Here is a 24,074-nt window from a genome sequence, read left to right as displayed (position 1 = left end):
CTATTATACTTGTTGGCTTTGCATTTCCCTGCCCATTCTGTAAATATGATCTGGGACACGCCTCCCAGTCTAGTGTCATTAGCTCACTGTACCTAATACAGAGAGAACATCTGAGAAAGTCAACCCACTTAGGTTCTTAACCTTGAATTATCTTCTGTTCCTGCTTTCTCCCTTTCCACTTTACTGCAAAAAAAAAAAAAAAAAAAAAAAAAAAAAAAAAAGAAAATAAAAAAATGGTTTTGCTAGAATCTCCTTGTGTTCTGACAGTGTGCGCTTCTCAGCTGACAAGAATATTTTTTGTCACTTTTTAAATGTTCAGAGTTGAATAAAACAATAATTGAATTCAGTTCAGAATACAGTTTGAATAAACTGTATTTATTATTGTATTTGCTCTAATGTTGCTACGCACTCAAGTGTGCTACCTTGCACTGCACCTGAATTGTTTTTAGTGCTGTTTTAGCTGCCTTTCTGTATAAAAAAAATTCTAAGCTTATTTCCTGCCTTTCCTGTAAGTAGTCTAGTCCACATTCATATTTCCTGTATCCAGGACTGTCTGTAAGCTTCTGAGTCTCCTAAGCCTTTCTGTGGTGGAGGAAAGCCTTCTAGCTCATCAGTGGGAGTGGTAAGCACTAGGTAGCCTACCTACCCACAAGAGGAGTAGTTTCTGGCCCAGAAATTATAGATAGGTTCATAGATTAGGTTCATATTGTGGTTTATTGGCCGTTTGGGCAGTTTTTCCAGCTCTTTCAACTTTTTGGTTTAAAAGCCCACATTTCCGCTTGTTTCCCACCCTTCCTGTAACTAGTCTAGTCCAGATACAGATTTGCTGCATCTACAATTGTTTGTAAGCATCTGAGTGGTGCCAAAGTCTGCTCTTCAATTTTTTCCCTTAGATCTACTAGTTCTCTCCTCTCCTGCACTTTTACTAGCTTATTAGTCTAACACTTTACCAGACTTCTTGTAGCAATTATTGCAGCACACCAAAGTGCTATAAGCACTAAATGTTCTACAAGGAAACTGATCCCGTACTTATTATTAATGCCCACGCCTCCAGGCATGTCTAAAGGTCAGTTTCCCTGTGCTTTCTCCTATTAACCTGGTGAACTTGAGCATCCTGAGGCAATGTAGCACCTGCCTCATGTACACAGACAACCCTCTCCTCTTACCTCCCAACACTCAGACTTGCAAGAGATACACTTATATATCCAAAATGGAAACCATGAACTCTCCAGCCAAGACTGGAATAGCTGGTCAAGAGAACCACTTCCACCACACCACATGGAACACACAGTCCTCCAGAACACACACCAGCACTGCCTTCACATAAAAACACAAACCACACACCCACTTTCGTGGAGGCTCTCAATATAAATCTACCCAAACAGCAGAGACTTCCAAGGCAGAAATGCACTTGACCACCACAACACAACACTAAACACGAGACACACAACTCTCCTAAATAATGTGCCACTCAACCAATGCCCCTAAGGCAAAACAGCATGCCCAACACACTAGTCATAGGAGACTCAATAGTGAGGCACATTGATGTCCCACTCACTAGGTTGAATAAGGAGAAAGTAACAGTCAGGTGCCAGGATCTGCCACAACACACGCACTTAGGTCTCTCAACAACAGGTACAAATATGACTCAGTCATTGTACATGTGGGTGTGAATGACCTGAGACGTACCTCCCTGGACTACATGAAAGGAGACATGGAGGAGCTCTCGGATTATGTAGCCCAGGCAGGTATGACCCTAGGCCTGAGCAGCATCCTACCATCACTCAGAATGATACCACAGTACAAGCACAAAATGAGTGATTTCAACAACTAAGTTTCTGGTGTCATTCTAAGGGGATCCAGTATATGTCTGCCTGGGATGACATGATTGATAGACCTCGATGCTTTGCCAGAAACGGCCTGCATCCGTCACCCCTGGGCTTCTGGATACTAGCCAAGGCTCTTGCCACACCTATAGTGCTGGTGTCCCAAAGACCAAATTATCACTGCAACAGCTACAAACAAATAGAATCCAAGGGCCATGCTGCTCAATGCTAGAAGTCTAAATCACAAAATGCACTCACTCGAAGCACTCCTTAAAATGGAGAACACAGACATTTGTGCTGTAACAGAGACCTGGTTCAAAGCAGCAGAAGGCACCCCTACACTACCTATAACTATAATTCTTTCCACACCTTTCGGCCCCAGAACTTGGACTGAAGCTCCAAAGGCGGTGGTGTTTCTATATTCATAAAGGATGCGCACACCTCCAGACTGGTAGCCCATCAAAATGCATCAGAGATACTTCAGGTGGAGCTAACATTTGGTAAGACAGTGATTTAGGTTATAGCCTGCTATAGGTCCCCAACCATGTCCCAAGACTCACACTCCACGTTCCTAGGCACCCTGCAGAATATTAGGGTTCAACCTAACACTCATACTAGGTGACTTCAACTATCCCTCCATTAAGTGGGAAAACTACTCATGTACCAATACACTTGCCCAACGTTTCCTGGAGTTCATTAACTCCAATCTGGCCAGCTCATTCTCATCCCCACAAGAGGTATCAACATCCTTGACCTGGTCATTACTAATATGGGCAACCGTTGCTCTACACTAATAGTCAGCTTCTCCCTGGTTACATCCGACCACAAACTAATCACCTTGGAAATCCACATCCTTCCCACCCCCCACCCCTGCAAAGGTAAACACCATGAAAAAATTCTCCAAAGCTAACTTTGGGCTCCTAAAAACACAGGTGTCTAACTTTACAGCACCCATGCAAATGGAGAAAAGTTGCATGACCACCGAATCATACAACAAAGCACTGTACGAACACATACACAAATTCATGGATCTTGCCATACCCAATAGAAACAAGATGCTCTCCTCCAAAAAAAAGGAAGCCAATCTGGTAGTCCCCTGCCATAAACAAACTCTACAAATGAAGGAGGAAAGTGATGCGGAATAAGGTGAAGTCTCAAGACCGGAAAAACTCCCTTATCATACCCAATAGAAACAAGATGCTCTCCTCCAAAAAAAGGAAGCCAATCTGGTAGTCCCCTGCCATAAACAAACTCTACAAATGAAGGAGGAAACTGATATAGAATAAGGTGAAGTCCCAAGACTGGAAAAACTCCCTTATCAGCCTCAACAAAAAGTTGAGATCCCTCAACAAATCCTCTACAGCTAGCTATGAAAACAGAATTGTAGCAGATAGTAAAGACAACCACAAGGCCTTCTATAGTTATGTAAAGAATCTCAATGGCAATACCCAGATTTGCTCTGACCTACTGCACAATGGTACCTTCTATACCGAGCCAACAGATATTGCCAATATACTGGCCGACAGATTCAGTGCCAACTTTACCCTCCGCCCCCAACTGAACAAATCAAAATACCAGTAGATTGCAAGGTACCCAGTATTACTGCTGCACAGGTTAAAACAGCACTCTACAAGGCCAAGAATACAGCTTCTCTGGCATCTGACAACATCCCTGGCTGTGTTCTACATGAACTACAAAGTGAACTGGCACGTCACCTGTGTGCCGTGTTCAATCATAGCCTCACCTCAGGCTTTGTCCCTACCAAATGGCACACTGTTACAGTCATCCCTCTCCACAAAGGAAGAGTGACTACAGACCCTGAGAACTACTGCCCCATTAGCCTGATGAGTCTGATATGCAAAGCTATGGAACGCATCATCATGGACGTAATAAACAAGGATATAGGGAATCTCCAAATTCTGGATCACAAACAGTTTGGTTTTGTGAAGTGAAGATCATGCCTGCTCAACTTGGTCGACTTCTTTGAATCAGTCACCAGAGCTGTGGATGAAGGCAAGGTGGTTCATACAGCCTACCTTGATCTGGCCAAGGTCTTTGATACCATTCCCCACTCAAGAATCATAGAAAAACTCACCAAGCTAGGCATTAACCCCTATCATCACTTAGGTGGGTTGCAAACTGGCTCACAGATAGAACCCACAGTGTGAAAGTAGCTGACTCCAAGTCATGCTGCCGACTAGTCATGAGTGGAGTCCCATGGGGTTCGGTCCTGGGTCCTCTCCTGTTTGGTATCGACTTCTCTGAAGTCCAGGCCAACACGAAGGGACTCTGGCTGACAAAGTTCGCAGACAATTGCAAGTTGGGAGCTATTAACTCCCCAAGTGATGTTGACATATTACAGAACGGCCTTACTGAAACCAACGACTGGTGTCAGAACTATGGTCTTAAGCTCAATGCCAAAAAATGTGTCATCCCCTTTGGGAAAACCTGGTTCCCATGAATTACCACACTGATGCTAGTCCACTAAACATAGAAGGCGTTATAAGAGATCTGGGAACACAGGCTGAGAGCAACATCTCTTTTGATCACCACATTGCCACTGTGGTCAGAAAGTCCTTCTATGTGGCACATCTCATTACTAAGGGGTTTGCATCCAGGAAAAAAAAGAGGTCATTGTCTCCCTCTACTCCTCCCTCATTAGGCCAGTCGTAGAGTACAATGCCCCATTTGGCATGTACCTCACTAGACACATGCAACAACTGGAGAGGCCGCAAAATTATCTCACAAAGAAGATCCTAAGCCTTAAACACTTGTCCCATATGAACAGACTCAAAAAACTCCAACTATTCTCTGTCGCATATCGCCTACTTACAGGCGATCTCTGGTTCACTTCTAAAGCCATGTCTGACCCAGCTCTGTTAGAAATGCTACATCTAAAGAAATCCCAATCCCTCTGCACCACACACTCCAGAGACCTCAACCTCATTACCACAATCAACAGAATGCACCGGAGGGACAGGTTCATAACCCAGAGACTGCCCATGCTATGGAATAGACTTCCCATACATGTCAAGCAGAGCACCTTGCTGATGCTCTTCAAGAGAAATCTTGATAAGTGGATTGGAAATAGAAAATTCACCCCGGGGAGAACTCCAGTGGCTTTACTCGAGACAGACACTGTGAACCAAGGTCGGGTGGCACGATGCCAGTGTAATCCTATGGCTAGGCTTGTAAAGGCCCCAGGGCCATCAGCCTAGTACACACCTATTCAACGGAACTCAAAACACTGAGACCATAACATCGAAAATTCAAAGTAATCATCCAATTTTCCAAAAATGAGCCATTGCAAAAGGACAATTAGTCCGAGCTGCTCATATGGTCACAGACTGGTCAGACTTTGTTGAAGAATGTGAATTGTTAAAAACCATGTTCTTGAATCGAGGTTATCCGGAGGCTTTTATCACTGAACTTATGGTAGAAGTAAAAGAAAAGAGAATTAAAGGCCATTTTCAACCACTTTTGAACCCAAGACGTTTTTCTAACATTATTGTATCAGATAGGTTAAACTTGGATCCAATGGAAGCAGATGACTCCGATATTGTTCTGGAGATATCTGATAGAAATTGTGAATTTTCTAATAAACAAGAGACTAATATGTACCCAACGCTTTCATCACAGCCTTTAGTGATGATAGCAATGCCATTTGGAATACTTGTATGAAAAATTGGGATGCATTAATGAATGACGCTAGTCTCAGAAATTGATTAGGAGACAAACCCAGTATTGTGTTTAAAAGGGGTCTTAATTTGAAAAATATTTTTGAATATTCTAAGCCCCTGTCTAATGAGGGTTGTATGACTAAATGTGGGGCTTGCGTTTTCTGTAAGCATATTTTAACCACAAGCCAAGTTATTATTAATTATCAAACAATATACATCAATGGTAAACCCTGTTGTAATACTAAAAAGGTGGCGTATTATGCCATATGCTCAACTTGCCCATGTTTTTACGTGGCCAAGACAGAAAGGAAACTTAAAAACCGAATGAGTGAACATTTACCAGATATTCGTTCTAATAAAACTACCAATGCCTTATACAGACATATTTTAGTAAATAATTGTCATTGTTTCAAGTTTATAGCATTACAAACTTTTTCTGAACTAGATAGAGATGGGGCTTGGCCTTTACTTCTTGAAAAGGCCAAACTATCATGGCAACTGCGGCTTGCTGCACATTGCTGTCCAGGATTAAATGAGGGAGCTTCGGTTGCATGCCTGCTTAAATTAAAAGCCAATTGTAGATAAAGTTAGGTGGAATCTAGTGGTACTGCTTAATATGTAAGCAATTTGGTTTTGAAAGAAAAAATAAATGTTTGCGCTAATTTTTACATTATACATATATTATGATGGATAATGTCATCATTTATTATAGTTTAGTGTTCGTCTCAAAGGTATTGGTGTTTGGGCTGCAATATGCCATTTTATTGGTTTATCTATAACCATATAGAAGCCTTGTTCAGGAATGGGTGTGTTCATCCTCTTCTTTGAATACAGATTCACAACTTGACAGAGATTGGCTGTTAAACCTGAATGTGTTATATAACTGGTTATTGAAGACGTATCTAGGTTATTTGCCTTAAGATTCCTTTGTAATGTTTTTTAACAAGTGAGCGATTTGGCCTTGACAGGAAATACGAATGATTGCACTAATTTTATGTTGCATTCATTCTATGATGGAAGTTATTACCATTTATTATATCTTAGTGGTTACTTAAAGGGCATTAGCATTTAAGCCATGATATGCGACTTTGTGTGTTAATAAATGACCATTTAGATGTCGTGCTTGAGAATCGGCATGGCAATTCTCTTCATTTAATATGTAATTGTAATTGAAGAGCGATTGGCTGTCAAGTTTAAATGAGTCACTTGATTGACTTTTGAATAATTTACATGGCCCCAATTTTTTAGGCTTTTCAGTGCAGAAATAGCTTTTTGAATACTGCATTTTTTATTCTTCAGTGTTGCTTAAAGGGAATTGGCATTTAAGCCACAATACGAGAACCTATTGGTTTATTATTAACCAGTTAGAGGTCTTCTTTAAGAATGAGCGTGTTAACCTTCTTTATCTAATATATATTTGTAATCGGACAGCGATTGGCTGCCAAGTTTAATTCTGTCATTTGATTGACTTTTGTAGAGGTTACACGCTCTCAAGTTGTGAGCTATTTAAGGCCTTTCGGTATAGTAATAGCTTTTTGGTTATCGCATTTATTTAAATATGCGAAACTAAAAGATGAACATACGACTTTTACTGTTGAGCCTGGAAATGGCCAGTACACCTTTTAAGTACATTTTTGATCGCATTCTTATTATTATATGCAATCAGATGATTGACCTATAGATTGCAGGTTAATACTATTGAATTGGTTATTGCGCTGGGATACGCGATCTTATAGGCTTAATAGAAAATTATTCATAATCCGGACAAGATAGGGTGGTATACACCTTAGTTTAAGATCATTGGTGATCACACCGTTTTATGACATCTGATAGGCTACATAATAATTGGTTAATAAGCCTCTTTGTAGATTTATGGTTTATTAAGGCTGATTAGTATTTGCGCTCTACTTGATGGTGTTTACTGGTTAAACATCATCAAGTTTACAACACGGTGTAGGTGCATTTGGTTTGTAACATAACATCAATAAAATTAAGAATATTAATGGTGATGATGTAGAATTATCACCTTTATCACTGTTTATATTACACAATGTTGTTGGCTTTTTAGCAGATACCCTTGACGTGTAGGTAAAAGGTCTGCCTATATGAGATTTGCATCATTAATACATGTAATTTTAAACCTCAGAGTTCTGTGAAGGCCTTCAAGGCAATTCATGATAGATGAATTTGGATTTTGTAATTTTGGAATAATTAAATGAATTACTTTGATTTTTTTACATATATAATGTGTGGGTTTGAATGTTTTTGATGGGTGGGATGTTATGAGATACATTAAACCATTCCTATTGGATAAAATCAGTTGGTTGCACAACGTAACATGTTTGGTCAAATATTACTAATAGTTGATTGGATGGGGATGCTCGCATACAGCCTATGCCATTTAATTAAGTCATTAATCCTATTGGATATTTTACGTGTGTGCTGATAAGTGCATTTTTATTGGATAAAAGTTTTTTTTAAAGGATTCTTGTTAGGAAATTGTATTATCTGATGAAGTTTAGTTATTTGCGGGACGAAATCCTTTGTGTGCGAATAAAAGGATATTTTATGGCAGCTATGGTCTTCGAATCCATTTTTTTAAGGATATCTTTGGTGTTTTATGGTTCTGGTCGAGGAGGAAGTCTTTCGTGTTTGCATTTCTGCTTTTATTCGTGGTTTACAGACTTTTTTTGGGTTTCTCAATCTACCTAATAATCTGTATTGCATCTTCACTATCTAACATCCTTAACCGTTCTATCTTTACACTATTTGTTGTAACTGTATACTTTCCCTCCTGCTACTAACCTTACGTGCCTTGTCACTAGTCTAAATTGTATCTGCAAATCGATATTCTTTCTGCTCTTAATTCTATATTCCCACAATTTACTAGAGGCACAAATCCTGTACCACTTGTCTATTCCACTTTGGTTTATCTTACTCATTCTTAATTTTCTCTCATGGTTACCTTGGATTTCTATTAATTTTTGTGGATCATGCTCAATATACCTTGTAAATATACATGAAAACTCTTGTGATTTCTCTCTTACTTTTGCTGCTAATTTCATATTTTATATTGTTATATTAATATGCTATATTGTTATCTTATATTGTTGCGCTGTTTTTCTTTGTATTGTATTTTTTTCTCCCCGGGCTCCAATGAAAATGGGCTCATGGCCCAGTGGACTTTCCCAGTAACAAATGTCAATAAAATAAAATAAAAAAAAATAAACAAATATCCTTCCTTATTACTGGAGTAGTAGTCTTTACTTCTTGGAGACAAAAAAGCTACTGTAAAGTATGGGAGGAGGAAGCCATAAAAGAGCCCACTAAAAACACGTGAAAGACAACCCTGTCAAAACCTGTCCTGGCCCTATAAATGACATACAACTTGTAAGTTTGGTCAGTGTGTGAACAGAAGAACAAGAAGCAGCTTCCAAGATGCATTTAGTATCTAGACCCTTGAAAAAAAGCACCAGAAGAGACCACTGCCCTGGTAGAATGCGCAAGAACACAAGAGGAACGCTGCTTGCCATGAAAAGCATAGCAAAAAGAAATGGCCTAAAAAATCCACAGAGATGGTTTGCTAAAAATATTATCAAATCCAATTTCCTGACATGAAAGGGAAACAAAAACGCTGGTCAGATTTGCTGATATGTTTTGTTTTGTCAAAGTAATACTCAAGGTGTCTATGTAAATCTACAGTGTGAAGAATCCTCTCACTAGGATTCTGTGGAGAAGGGAGACAAAAAGGAAGAGGAATGGACTGATTCACAACAAATCAATAATCACCTTGGGCATAAGAGGATTGATACAGAGACACCCTGTCTCTGTGGGAAAAAAAAGAAAGTGGAACTACCACGAATACTTGAGTTCAGAGACTCTCTTGGCAGAAGAGGCACCGACAATACAGTTTTCCCAAGTACAGTGTTGTAAGCAAGAAACTGCAAGATCATAAGGGGACCTGGTCAATTTCTCAAGAACAAAAGTAAGGTTCCAAGGAGGAGGAACTGGCTTTCTTGGTGGCCTAATAAGAAGGATACCTAACAGAAATTGTTTGACTTCAAAACTAGAAGCCAAAGGTGGATTCAGAGGCAGACAAGCACAGATGGCTAACAAATTAACTTTAGCAGATAAATATCATATCATAAATACCCTATGTCACAAGATGGGTTGCCAACTGGCTCAGACAGAACGCATAAGATGAGAGTTGCAGGAGCTAGGTCCAACTCTAAACCAGTTACAAGTGGCGTTCCCCAGGGCTCAGTCCTAGGACCCCTCCTGTTTGGCATACACTTCTCAGAGGTACAGGCAAGTACAGGAGGTCTATGGCTGACCAAGTTCGCAGACTAAACTAGGGGCTATAACTGACTCCCCGATTGACACAGACATCCTCCAAAAGGGTCTCACTGAGACGGATACCTGGTGTCAAAATCATGGCCTCAAGCTAAATGCCAAAAAGTGCATAGTCATCCCCTTTGGAAAAAACAAAGTACCCACAAACTACCACATAGTTGGTAGTCCTCTAAATACAGAAGACGTAATAAGGGATCGGGGGACCCAAGTAGATAGTAATCTCTCCTTTGATAATCACATTGCCAAAGTGGTTAGACAATCCTTCTATGTGGCCCACCTAAGCATAAAAGGGTTTTCATCCAGATCAAAAGAGGTCATTGTGCCCCCTCTACTCATCACTCATCAGACCCATCATAGAGTACAATGCCCCATTTGGGATGCACCTTACAAGACACCTGCAACAGCTGGAAAGACCACAGAAGTACCTCACCAAGAGGATCACTGGCCTCAAACAGATGCCCTATGCAGCTCGACTGAAGAAACTCCAGCTTTACTCGTTTGCATACCACCTACTCAGAGGTGATCTCTGCCTGACATACAAGGCCATGTTCAACCCAGAATTGAAGGACATGCTCCACCTAAAGAAAACCATATCCCCTCGAGCTACATGTTCTAGGGATCTAAACCTCACCACAACAATAAACAGGACGTGCTGGAGGGACAGATTCCTGTCCCAGAGACTTCCCATGCTTTGGAACAAGATTCCAATCTACATTAGGCAGAGCTCACCGCTAACACTCTTCAAGAGAAACCTTGAAGAGTGGATGGGACACAGAAAGTTTACCCTGGGGATCACCTCAGTGGCTCTGCTGGACAGAGGCACAGGGAACTAATCTAAGGGTGTGGCAAAAGCCAACACATTCTGGCCAGGCTTATAAATACCTTCGAGCAGATAGGCTAGTACCTACCTATGAACCTATAATATGCCTAGTCAGAACTGAGCAACTTCCACAATTAAGAACCATAGGGAGGCCCCACTGAAAAAAGTCCAGGACATGCTTGAGACACCAAATAGAAAATCTCTTCCATTTAGTCACATATGATTTTCTAGTAGTGGGTTTTCTGGCCTCCTGCAAAACCAGAAGCATGTCCTCAGAAAATTAATGCCAACATGGAATCAAAACCCTATCACCCAAAGTGTCAATTGAAGGATGGACAAATAAAGGTGAATGAGATATTCCTTGTCTCGTGTGAGAAGATCCATCCTGTGAGGTAACTTGTGATGACTGCCCCTGGCCAGACAAAACAGAAATGGGAACAACTGTTGTCAGGGCCAACAAGGAGTCAACTAGATTTTGGGTGTGTCCCACATTACCTTGTGCAGGACCTTTGGCAGTAGAGAAAGGGGGAGACAGGCATACAGAAACATCCCCTTCCAAGAAAAAGACATGGCCACCCACTTTCCAAGACAGAGGACTTGGAACTATGGAACAGAACATGGGAAGTTGTCTACTCAGAGGAAAAGCAAAAAGATCTACCTTAAGAGTACCTCACCAATATACAATGCCCAGAAACACCTCCTTGTGAACCATCCATTCATCAGGATTTGTCCTGGACCTGTTCATAGACACTGCCACCAGACTGTGTAATACAGGAATGTAGACTGCCTGAAAAACCAAGTGATGACAGACTGCAAAATCACAAGCCTGACGAGACCGCCTGCAAAGAAGGTAATATTTTTTCCCCTTGCTTGATATACCACAACTATGGTATTGCCTCTAAAACATTTAGAGGACCCGGAACCCAAAGGGAGTGAAAAACCTGGAGAGCTAGAACAGCAGTTCTCATCTCCTCGATGCTGACATGATCCTGCTAGTTGATGATGGTCCCTGGATTTGGAAGTTGTTGGGGGGAGACTCCCAAATGTTATCATAAGAATATGTGTACAGCTCCTGAATAGGGAAAGGAACCTGGAAAGGCAGAGGTTGATTCAGGGAAATCTGGTGAATCCACCAGTGAAGCTTGAGCTTCAGCAAAAGTAAGAGAAGAACCAGATACACCAGAGAGTGGCAGTGCTGGAGCCGACAGTCTTGAGATACCACTGAAATTTCCTCATGCAAATTCCATGTACCCTAGAGCTCAGAAAAAATCCCTTGCAGGAAGGACTGGAAGAGGATGGAGAGACTGGAAATAAGTAGACAAGAGGACCTTGGGAGGGAGGAAACCAGCCAACATTGGAATGGTCTGAATCCTGCAACCCAGGAACACGTGCTCATTAGAGGGAGCCAATAAAGACTTTTTGAAATTGTGGGTGAACCCCACACTGCACACAAGGAAAGTGAAGTGTAGATACTGAAAGCAGGAGCTGCTGAGAATAGGCTTGAATCAAAAGGTCATCCAAATAAGATATTTGAATTCCCTGAAGTCTGCAGAAAGCTACAATAGGGGACAGACAGTAAAGACACTCCTGAGTTGTAGAAAGACCAAAAGGCAAAGCAGAGAATAATGATAATGAAAGAAAGATAAAGAAGAATTCCTGAAGACAGGGTGAAAAGGAATGTGGAGGCAAGTGTCCTTCAAATCAAGGGATACCAGAACGGCTTGATGAAGCAACAGACGGAAAAGTGTTTGGAGAAGCAACATCCTGAAAGAGGGAACCTCGAGAAAGATACTGAGAAAAAGACAGGTCTAGAATGGGCCACAATGATCTCCCCTTCCTCGGAACCAAAAACATTCCTATTATAAAAACGTATCCCTGTTGAGACAAGGGGATGGGTTGAATCATTCCCTGTAGTACCAGATCCTGAAGAATCAAAGGAAAATGTGGAAGTTACAAGGAGGAACCTGAGGAAGACCTGAGAATGGAGGAAGGGACTTCCAGGTTATAAAATAACCATAAGTACCCAAGCATCTGAGATTACCTGTTGCCAAACAGAAAAAAAGTTAACCGGATGGACAGAGGAGTTAACCGGATGGACAGAGGAATTTGGCCAAGGTGTAGGAGCCTCTGAATGTCAAACAGTAGCAGAGTTTTCAGGGAAAGAAGGCTTTTAACTCTAAGAACCGTGAGAAGGCTTGTCTGGAAAAATTCTCCTAGAAGCCCTCTTGCTACTAGAAGGCTGTTTAGACTGCCTACAAAGGAAGGCTTGGGATAATTCCGCTGAAACTCAGAAAGAGAAGAGACAAATATTTGTTTCAAATCCTGCACAACTCTACCCTTAGTCTGAAGGGTCTTATAAAATTCAGCTGCACCACTTCCAAAGAGATTCTGGTACTCTAAGGGAGAATCCAATAATTTGGCTGTGATGTCTTCAATGAAAGCCTGGAGGTACAACCCACAGTACCTCCTCAAAACAGATCCAGATGCAGTTGCCCTACTACTTGAATCAATCAGCCAGAATGCCCCAAGTTGGTAGCAAAGAGCCAGGACATATCTAGTCATATGAGTCTGATAATAGCTCTGAAAGGTAGCAGAGGTAAATACATTTTTATCATACCTGTCTATGGCATGGCAGCCCTTATTAGAAGGTAAAAGTTTAATAGAAGCCAGCAACTTGGAAGATTTATCAGTAGCTACAGAAATAACAGCAGGATCAGAGGTAGGGCTTTAAAACTGTTGAGGCTCAGGAGCTTTATAGAACCTGCTTGGTTTCTTAAGGGTCAGAGGTTGAAAATAAGGGACCTGAGAAGCTGAAGTGAAAGTATAAAGAAGGTCAGACAGCACTTTAGGGAGTGCAGAAGGCAGAGAAGAATTTATTTACAAGAATTCATTTTATCTTTTTCTGATCATCAGAAACCTAGGAACAAGTCCCACATAATATTACATCATATGAACCACCTCATCCCCAAAAGACAATTCCTCTATAGCGGTGTCAGTGAATCCTCCTCCTCCTCAGAACCCAAGGCAAAGGGAAAGTAAATCTATGAGAAGTAACCAATGACTTCTCAACAGAGTCTATGTCCTTATCACAGGAATCACAGTTCCTAGAATGTCTGGAAGGAATAGAACGAGGAACCGAAACAGGAACGGATAATCCTTGAGGGGGCTTAAGAGCCATTAGTGCATTAAACAGCTCTAGAATAAAATCCAGCCATTCTGTGTGGATATGTAGCCACAGGGGCCACATGCTTAGTTTTCTGTTTCTTTTCTTAATGGAACATCAGGTTTAACAAATGTAGGTGGTTCACATTTCTGCCTAGAAACAATGAGGATACCAGGCACCTCTAATTATTTGGGAAATCTACCTAGGCCCCTCCAAAATAATCAGTCATGGTTCCTCTCCACAGCTGCACCAGACAGAGGCCCTGCCTCAGTGGACATGTGAGTAGGCAGCTCTATGTTTGCCTCCAACTGGGTCGCAGCTGAGGGAGCTGACAGTGGCACCAGAAGGTCCTCAGGTTCTTCAACCAATATGACAGAGATGGCTGGCTGAGCCTCGACAGGAGCAGGATCAGTTTGTGCTTTTAGGGCTTTTTTTCTAAGCAGTGGTTGAATGTCAGGGTGGGCAGATTTGGTTACAGTACCCTGAGCCAAAAGCTTCAATTGCTGGTTCTCCAAGTAAATGAAGAGAGACAACTGCAGTGTGTCTTGGCGGCAAATGCCTGGCAAATCTTTCACTGTGTATGGTCATGGATAACACCCAAACATAAAAAGGTTCTGTTCGCATCTGTCTATATTGGGAATCTGCCTTTCACACTCACGTTCCCTTTCCTGACGACATATAAACTAAAGTAATAGTAAGAAAAAAGGGATCTATGTTTGGCTACCAAAAATAAAAAACCTGAACGGTAAAATATCGAATGGAAGACAGCGAAACAGACAATTGCCGAAGAACGCCACCATCGAAAAAAGTCATCGAATAGTCAGCCAACATCGCAAACACAAACCAACCAAGGTGGGAAGGGGGTTGCTCCACCCACACCCCCAACTATATATACCAACTCCCAAGATCGCACTAAAGTGAGGAATAGGGCAAATTTAAAAGGTTTCCCTTCACTTACCTTATGCATCATGTTACTTCCTGGTTGTTGGCCAACTACGGCCATTCGATGAATTTATTTTCAATGTTGTTCAGTAATTGACAGTTTCGCGGTCTTCGGTCCGATATTTTTCCATTTGGGTTTTTTATTTTTTGATAGCTGAACATAAACCTGTAAAGAGACCCTAATGGGACAATTATCCATAGAAAGCTCAGCATTAGAAACAACCCGGTGAATGGCTTGCAGACCAAATTCAAATGTAGCACTTGGACTGATGGCAAAGTTGTTCAGAGGATCAGGCACTCGTATGTAACACTGAATCATGCACCTTGTACATAGGATATACATCTGATGTATGGTGCCCGGAAGATGTAAAGGTTTGGTATGCTGGCTGGATGCCAAGCAATCCTTGGCGGGATATTCCAGGAGAAAAGAATACTGCAACAGTGATAAGGAAGGACATTCCCTGGTATCAGTCAGAAGTGTGAAGCTGGGATTTCTAACTGTCATGATTAATTAAGTCTGATGTTGCTGCAAGACACCTTTCTTCAAAGGATCTCCAAAATTTAATTTGAATTAATATATAATGTTAAAAAAACATACAATCCATCAGTCATCTTATATACACATTCAAGATCAAACAGAAACAAAGTAGAAATACTTACATTCATTCTCTGAAACTGCGGAGGCTGATTCGGTAATTTTGATCAAAGTGTTGCATTCATCTGATACAAGCAATGCTCCCTCTGTCTCATAATTACTGGTTAAGCTACATTAGAGACAAAAAATATTCTGAGTATGACTTTGCAATCACAGGATCACTGACAAAAATGCACAGAATCTGTACATTAAGAGTCTTTATTTTTATTTATACTTTCCAAATGCAATTTATACTTTCCAAATGTTTACTGAATTACTTAACTGTAAACTGCTTTTTCATATTGAGTTGTATTTTCTGTTTGTGAGTGCTCTATCCGAGCTTTTCTGTACATTTTTGATTTTTTTGAGGTTTCTGAGTTCTACAGCTAGGAACTGTAATAGTGTGCATTACTATAATTGTCTGTTTACAGTTAAAAGCATTCTGTAGAGTCTTCCCCTTGATCTGTTTAAAACTTTCATTTAGTGGCTACAGCTAGGAACTGTAATTTTTCCTACCCACCCTCCCAGGAACTGCAATTTTCCCACCCACCCTCCTTAGTGTTGTGTGTTCTTATACTTGGTGGCTTTGCAGGTGCCCGCCCATACTGTATATTTGATCTGTGACACTCCTCCTAGTCTAGTGTCATTAGTTCACTCACTCAATCTAATAGAGAACATTTGTGAAGGCCAACCCACTCAGATTCTTAATGCTGAATTAACTTCTGTTCCAGCTTTCTCCATTTCCACTTTTACTGGAAAAAAAATTCTAAGCTTGCTTTCCTGTGGCAGTTCTTGTCCAGATACAGATTTGCTGTGTCCAGGACTGTCTGTGAGCTCCTAACCCCCCTGCCCCCCCACTTAACCGGGGTTAAACTATTCTTGGCGCCATAAAGTCTATTCTTCAAAATTTCCCTTGTAACTAGCCAGCTTTTTAGTTTTAGCACTCAAATCTGTTTCTTTGAGCTCAGCACTTGTTCAGAACTCATTGTAACCACCAAATAAGTTACAAATGACTACAGCACTCAACTTTCCTCACTTGTCTAGAGGAAAACAGTTTTTAGCACTTAATAAATAAGCACCTATTCAGGCATGTCTAAAGGTCAGCTCCCAGTGTTTTCTCCTGTCTATCTGATGAATCTGGGTATCTTGGGACAATGCAGCAAGTGCCTCATGTACACAGACAACCCTCTCCTCCTAACACCCAACACTACGACCTGTGAGAGATGCACTTATATAGCCAAACTGGAAGCAAAGCTCTCTTCACCAAAGACTGGCCTAGACAGTCGAGGAGAAGGTAAACACTTGCACCGCATCACATTCATCACATAGTCCCTCAAAACCTACACCACCAAAAAACACACACAGAAGCACAAAACACACACCTACATTTGCAGAAGCTCTCAGTATAAATCTGCCCAAACAACAGAGACCTCCAAAGCAGAAATGCAAGCAACCTCCACCCCCCCCAACACAACCCAAATGATGCATAGCCCACATACTCAGTGTGCCATTCAACTACAGCACATAAAGCATAACGTACCAAACACTCTAGTCATAGGTGACTCTATAGTCAGGCACACTGATGTTCCACTCACCAGGCTAAACAAGGGAAAAAGTTACTGTCAGCTGCCTGTCAGGTGCCAGGATCCGCCACATAATGCACGCACTCAGGTCACTCCACAAGAAGTACAAATATGACTCTGTCATTGTCTATGTTGGTGTGAATGACCTGAGACGTACCTCCCTGGACTACAAGGAGAGACATGGAGGAGCTCTCCGATCTTGTAGCCCAGGCAGGCATGACCCTAGCCCTGAGTAGCATCCTGCCATTACCCAGAATGATACCACAGTACAAGGACAAAATGATTGACTTTAACAATTGGCTAAGCTTCTGGTGTCATTCTAAGGGAATCCAGTATCTGTCTCTGCCTGGGATGACATGATCAACAGACCACGCTGCTTTGCCAGAGATGGACTGCACCTGTCGCCCTTGGGATTCCGGATACTGGCAAAGGCTCTTGCCACCCCTATAGTGCCTTTTTTAGGCAAGGTTCAAATGACAAATTCACCACCGTAACAGGTACAAGCAAGCAAAATCTGAGGGTAATGCTACTCAATGCTAGAAGTCTAAACCTCAAAAAGCACTCACATGAGGCACTCCTTAAAATGGAGAACATTGACATCTGTGCAGTGACAGAGACCTGGTTCAAAGCGCCAGAGAGCACTCTTGCATTAACCAGGCTATAATTCTTACCACACCTTTCGGCCACCAAACCCGGAACGAAACACTAAAGGTGGAGGCGTGTCCATATTCATTAAGGATATCCACACCTCCAAGCTAGTTGCTCAGCATAATGCATCCGAGATTATCCAAGTTAACTAACTCTGGGCAGAACCGCAATCCAGATTGTAGCTTGCTACAGACTCCCCACCATGCCCCAGGATTCCCACTCCTCTTTTCTTGATACACTGGAAAATATTAAGGTACAACCCAACACCTGACAACATCCCAGGCTGCCTTCTACATGAACTGGCACCCCACCTAAGTACCATGTTCAATCATAGCCTCACCTCAGGCTTTGTGCCTATTGAATGGCACACCGCAACAGTTATCCCACTCCACAAAGGGGGGGGCACAACAAACCCCAGGAACTACCACCCCATTAGCCTGACGAGCCTGGTCTAGAAGGCCATGGAATGTATCATCATGGAACTCATAAACAAAGACATTGGAGATCTCCAAACTCTGGACCCCACACAGTTTGGGTTTGTAAAAGGCAGATCATGTCTCCTAAACTTGATAGACTTCTTTGAAGTAGTCACCAAAGCCACAGATGAGGGTAAGGTGGTTCACACAGCCTATCTAGATCTCGCCAAGGCGTTCAACACCATTCCCTACTCTGGAATTATAGATAAACTCACTAAACTAGGTATAAATCCCTATGTCACAAGATGGGTTGCCAACTGGCTTACTGACAAAACCCACACTGTGAAAGTAGCAGACTCCAAATCAGTCTTCAGACCAGTGACAGGTGGAGTACCACAGGGTTCAGTCCTGGGTCCTCTCCTGTTTGGTATCTACTTCTCTGAATTACAGGCTAACACAGAAGGTCTCTGCCTAATTAAATTCGGAGATGACTGCAAACTAGGAGCCATAATCAAAACTCCTAACGATGTGGACATCCTACAAAAGGGCCTCACTGAGACAGATGCCTGGTGTCAAAGCCATGGTCTCAAGCTCAATGCCAAAAAGTGCACTGTCATCCCCTTTGGTAAAAACTGTGTACCCATGAATTGCCACAAAGGCGGTAGTCTACTTAGCACCGAAAGTATGATGAGACCTTGGGACACAGGTGGACAGTAGTCTCTCATTTGATAATCACATCGTCACAGTGGTCAGGAAATTCTTCTACATGACACACCATCACAAAAGGTTTCTCATCCAGAAAAAAAGAGGTAATTGTTCCCCTCTACTCATCACTCACCCATTATAGAGTACAACGCCCCTTTTGGTATGTACCTCACAAGATATCTACAACTGGAAAGGCCGCAAAAATACCTCACAAAGAGGATTACTGGCCTCAAACAGATGCCTTATGCAGATCGTCTCAAAAAACTCCAGCTTTACTCGGTCGCATATCACCTACTCAGAGGCGATCTCTGCCTAACATACAAAGCTATGTCAAACCCAAAACTACTGGACATGCTCCACTTAAAGAAATCTCAATCCCTCCGAGCTACATGCTATAGGGACCTAAACCTTGTCACCACAATAAACAGAACATGCTGGAGGGATAGATTCCTGTCTCAGAGACTTTCCATACTCTGGAACAGACTACCTATCTATGTCAAACAGAGCTCCTCATTAGCACTCCAAGAAAAATCTTGATGATTGGATGGGAGATAGGAAATTCACCCCGGGGATCACTTTTGTGGTTCTGCTTGACAGGTGCACAGGAAAATAATTTTCTTGGGTGGTGAAAGCCAGGGTACCTTTGTGGCTAGGCTTGTACAGGCCCCAGGGCCAATAGCCTAGTACCTACCTATGAACCTCTTCATATGAATCTATTTTCATTAAAGAGGACCTGAAAACTTAAAAGCAGAGGGTGAAATAGCAACCCAATTCCAAGAGACCTGATAAATGCTGCTGTTCTATACAGCGTATTTTCTTGTCAGACTATAACATTTTAGGTATCTTAAAAATTCCTAATATTTTTATGATTATGACACACAAATTCAAGCAGCTCACTAGTGCAGGGGCAAGGTGAATGGACACACTGCTAGTAACCTGGGGTCAGGAAGAGAACCTGGATGCCTGAGGACTGGTAGGGAGAGGACAGGGTGAGTTCCCCCCACATACAGAGGGAGGGGCTGGCCCAGGCAATACAATAATTATCTCAATGGAAGGGAAGCTAGAATGACATCCTTTAATGACCCATGGATAAGGGCAGAGGATGGTAAAAGGGTGTACTTTGTGGGCTTGGAAAGAAGCGTTGGCTACAGTGCTACCAGTTATACTGAGATGCAATGAGCAGGAAAAATTTGCACAGATCCTGGTGTATGATTTTCAAATAATTCTTCATGAATCCAAAGGGAAAAAGAGAGGGGGTTGACTGTAGAGTGTGAAGTAAGGTGGGGGCACAGTACGAGAGGGACCACTGAACACTAGGAAAACAGGACAAAGGGCATAGGACAGACTGAAGTTTCACATAATCCTTAACTAAAACATTAAATCAACTTTTTTGCAAATTTTATTTTCATTTTGCCTCAGTCTTTACATAAAAATATAACCATTTAAGTGACTATCTAAAATGATTAGTGAACTAAGTAGCTCTCTGTGAGCATTTCAGCAAAGAAGTCTTTCATTGAGGAAGACAATTATCACCTCTTGAAGTAATCTTCACAATACAGCAGCTAGTACACAAGGCATCTTCATGTTACATTTTATCTTGCATCAATGTATTGGTTGGGAGGGTTGATGTATTCAGCAGTGATCACGACATGTATAAAACACTAAGTACAGTGCGATACTGTTACCCTACTAACCATTGTTAAATTGTGAAAAGATGAACACACTCATCTTTACAAACACATGCACATACCATATTTAGTATGATTTCCAAGATTAAGTTGTGCAACATTCACAACGTTCATAGTACACATTCATACAACAAACTAAACACGGATAAATACACATACTGTATAATGGCCAAGAAAGTTACTTCCATGACATGACCAGAGACTACGCGAGGGATACCTCCAATCTTCAGAGACTTTTTTTTTTTTTTTTTTTTTACACATACATGTATCTTGATTAGTCTTACTTGCTGGCAAGACCATCAGAAAGATTTGACAATACGATTTTCTTTAGGTTTGGCTTCTACACGGGTACCACAGTCTACTGTCTTCCTACTGTGTATAAAAGTATAGATCTCTGGTGATGCAGTGCATCACTTTATGTTTAATGAACTCAGATGATTAACTCCAACACTGTGCATTTTGCCTTGAGGAAAATATCTACTTTGCTTGTTATGTGAGATAGTTTAAAACTCAGAAGTTATCATCTGTAATATTATGGATATTCTTCTACATATGGAATATTTCTGAATGTTCTTTGTGCTCTAGTCATACATTTCTGGTCTTCCAAATCCTGTATCATTGCTTGCTCGAGACTGGAGACTGAACTGCAATACAATGATTTGGATTTCTGCGGAGTGATTCTGGTATCCTAGTTGTGAATAAGGCTGCAAAGTACATAGATTGCTCAAAGGTTGGGGGAAGCTAATGAGATTCATAAGTAACAAAATTGTGTTACCTGTAACTGGTTACCTTTTTCAACACACTTGCCTGCATACATTAGGAAGATAATTAATGGTAGTTAGAAATGTAGGTGTATATGGCAGGATGACTTACTGATTTAATCTCTTGCTAATATTGCGAGACGTCTAGTGTACTTAGATGATCATCATAACAGCTTGTTAGTGTTGCCTAAGGTGCTTGCATGAACTGTGAGGGAAAGTGAGCAGTCAAATACAATGTCTAAGAATCTGAATTTTGGAATTCCATCACCTGAGAACCACGGCTGTCTTTAATATGTGCTTTGTTGGTTGCTTTTACTTTCAGATGGGTTAAATGACATACATTTTGCATTAAAAGTAGTGATTGTAATGTCATTTTGTGACACTAGTGCAATATATCTCTGAAGTTCTTTTGCATATACTGAGCACATTTGCTTTTGTATTTCCATGTTGCAACACCAGTAGGATAGTGAACAACACTGCCATCTTAAAGTGCTTGTTTCTTGCAATACTTCTAGTGTTTACAGGTTCTCCAGTCATAACATGACTAGACACTACTAGAAAGGTACATCTGACCCTCCGAGACAGTTTTCTTTTGCAAGTGAGAAACCAGATAGATATACAATAAGTGGTAACAGCAAACCCCTGAGCACAAAGCACTTCAATTGTAATGAATTCTTTTATCATAATCAGCAGGTGGTAGGAAGTCCAATAACAGCATATTAAAATGCATTACTGTGGCAGTTTTTTTTTTTTAAACTTTGGCAATCATACGTGGCACATAACCACCAGAGGCTATCTGTTTATACAGAGGAGCAGTCTATGGATGAAAGCAAATGACATTAAGGGTGATCAGTGTTGTACTGCGGTGGTAGATTGGAGACAGGGCAGAGTTTTATACAGCCAAAAAGTTAAATACGTTACTGCATCATCTGTATCTTTTTTTTTTTACCCCCCCCCCCCACCAGAAGCACCCAGCCCAGTGTCTCTACTACCTGAAACCTCCTGGCCAATCTGTTACAAGGAGGCAAGAGCAAGGTATCATTGTCTGGAAGACATTAGCCTTACAGCCTATTTGTTCCTGCCTGAGAAGATTTACTGGTCCATTTGATAATGTGTCGGGTGGGTAGGGAGAGGGTCAGCAAAGCCGGTCCCTCACAGCAGCCTAGGCTGCCTGCAAACTTGCAATGGCTACCTGATCAGGGGAGAAGGTGAAAGTCATCCCATGCACAATTCCAATTCTCCAACTTCCTGCCCTAAGCACAGCGCGCTAACACTGCCACTACAGGTGGAAGATACACCCAGACAATATAAGATGTCACTGATTGCAAACATATAGCAGCCTTCTTCCTCAAGAGGATAAGTGAGTTGATGCGAGCCTCTTAAGCTCATCCTTACCCCACCAAATCCTACAAATGTCTGCGCCATTAATCAAACATGGGTTTGTCTGGGTTGTAGTCAGTACTTCATCCGTTTACCAAACAAGGTCAAGGTAGCTTTTCATTTTTATCACACCCTAATATCTGAAGGGTACAGAGAAGGTAGTTATGTTTTTTTTTTTGGGGGGGGGGGCAGGCTGTGTGTGAAATACAGAACAGTTACTTGGCTAGCCTAAGGGCAGTTTTGTATCTATGAACATGATGGAATTTACCACGGAGACCACTATGTCTTTCACTTCTGTGTGCATTTCTGATGTTATATTGTGAAGAAGGTGTCTATCTTTTTTTTTGTGGAGGGGGATGTTGATGAAAGCAGAAGGTAATTGCATATTCAAGTAAAACAAGCACTGATATGGTGAAAAAATGCCCTGCATCTGGACAGTGCACCCAATTTTTAGTGCCTAGGTATGGTCATCCAGGTAGTCCTCTTACAAGTATTCAATGCCAAAACATTTTTAAAAAGGTGGCAGCAGCTGCTCATGTAGAATGTGTTCACTCTGTTCTTCTAATATCATACAACTCTGATGATAACAGACTGCAATGCAACTGGTTAGCCATTATGACAGTATGCTTAGGTACCACACTTTCTTGCTTTCAAGGCATGAGCAACAATGACGTCGTCAGAATGTCTGAAATCCTTTGCCCTTTCAAATACTGCACCTTGGCTGTGTGTGGGCACAAAAGTCTTTCTCCGCTGTTCTGTGATTAGGGTAAAATACTAGTGAATGAACAGCCATTTAATGCAAAGTCAGACACTACATTTGACAGGAAGGAGGGACAAGCTGTAACTTCCCCCTTACCCTTGCAGAAAGTACAGTTGTGTACCTACCATAAATGTAGATGCTCGAGTGTTTTCACTGTTGCAGTAATTACACTTGGGTTATTATGCTGGCAGGCTACCCGCAGTCGGCCTGAATTCCAAAGTCCTGGTCTGGCGTCGGTTTCTGTCACCTCTTCCCTGACGTCAGTGCGCCACAGGTATAATAAGATGCAGCAGACATCATTTTCTTCAGTTTTTCTTGCCCCAGATGTCAGGTGCCCCCAAGAAGGTAGGCAATACACATTGCTTATAAAAATATACAGTAAAATAAAACAATACCTTCATCTACAAGCAAATACACCACATAGGTTGTATAGGATAGAGAAATATAGACAAGTCCCAGCAAAGAAAGGGGGATGGAGGGTGGGTAACCTGGACTGCAACAGTGAATACACACTAGAACATCTACATTTATGGTAGGTACACAACTGTACTATGTTCATCGTGTTTCACTATCGCAGTCATTACACTTGGGTTGAATCCCAAAGCTGAGGTAGGGTGGCTGTGTCTATATAGGATTAGGAGTGGCTATGAGGCCCAGCAGGACTGCAGTGGCAAAGCCTGCTCTGGATTTAGAGTAAAGAAGTAAGTGGTAAAAG

General features: G+C 41.6%; 1 protein-coding gene across 1 annotated transcript in view; it reads right to left on the bottom strand.

Moving 5' to 3' along the window:
* Window positions 1–24,074, bottom strand: part of AHCTF1 (AT-hook containing transcription factor 1) — a 2,707,103-nt gene that overhangs the window by 392,380 nt on the left and 2,290,649 nt on the right. Inside the window, exon 32 of the mRNA XM_044058692.1 lies at window positions 15,445–15,548. Within this exon, the coding sequence (XP_043914627.1) occupies window positions 15,445–15,548 (104 nt within the window). The remainder of the gene's footprint in view (window positions 1–15,444; window positions 15,549–24,074) is intronic.

The sequence above is a fragment of the Protopterus annectens genome, chromosome 1.part2, assembly GCF_019279795.1.
Source record: "Protopterus annectens isolate FY-2018-M chromosome 1.part2, PAN1.0, whole genome shotgun sequence".
NCBI lineage: Eukaryota > Metazoa > Chordata > Ceratodontiformes > Protopteridae > Protopterus > Protopterus annectens.
This window is presented reverse-complemented; position numbering and strand designations above follow the sequence as displayed.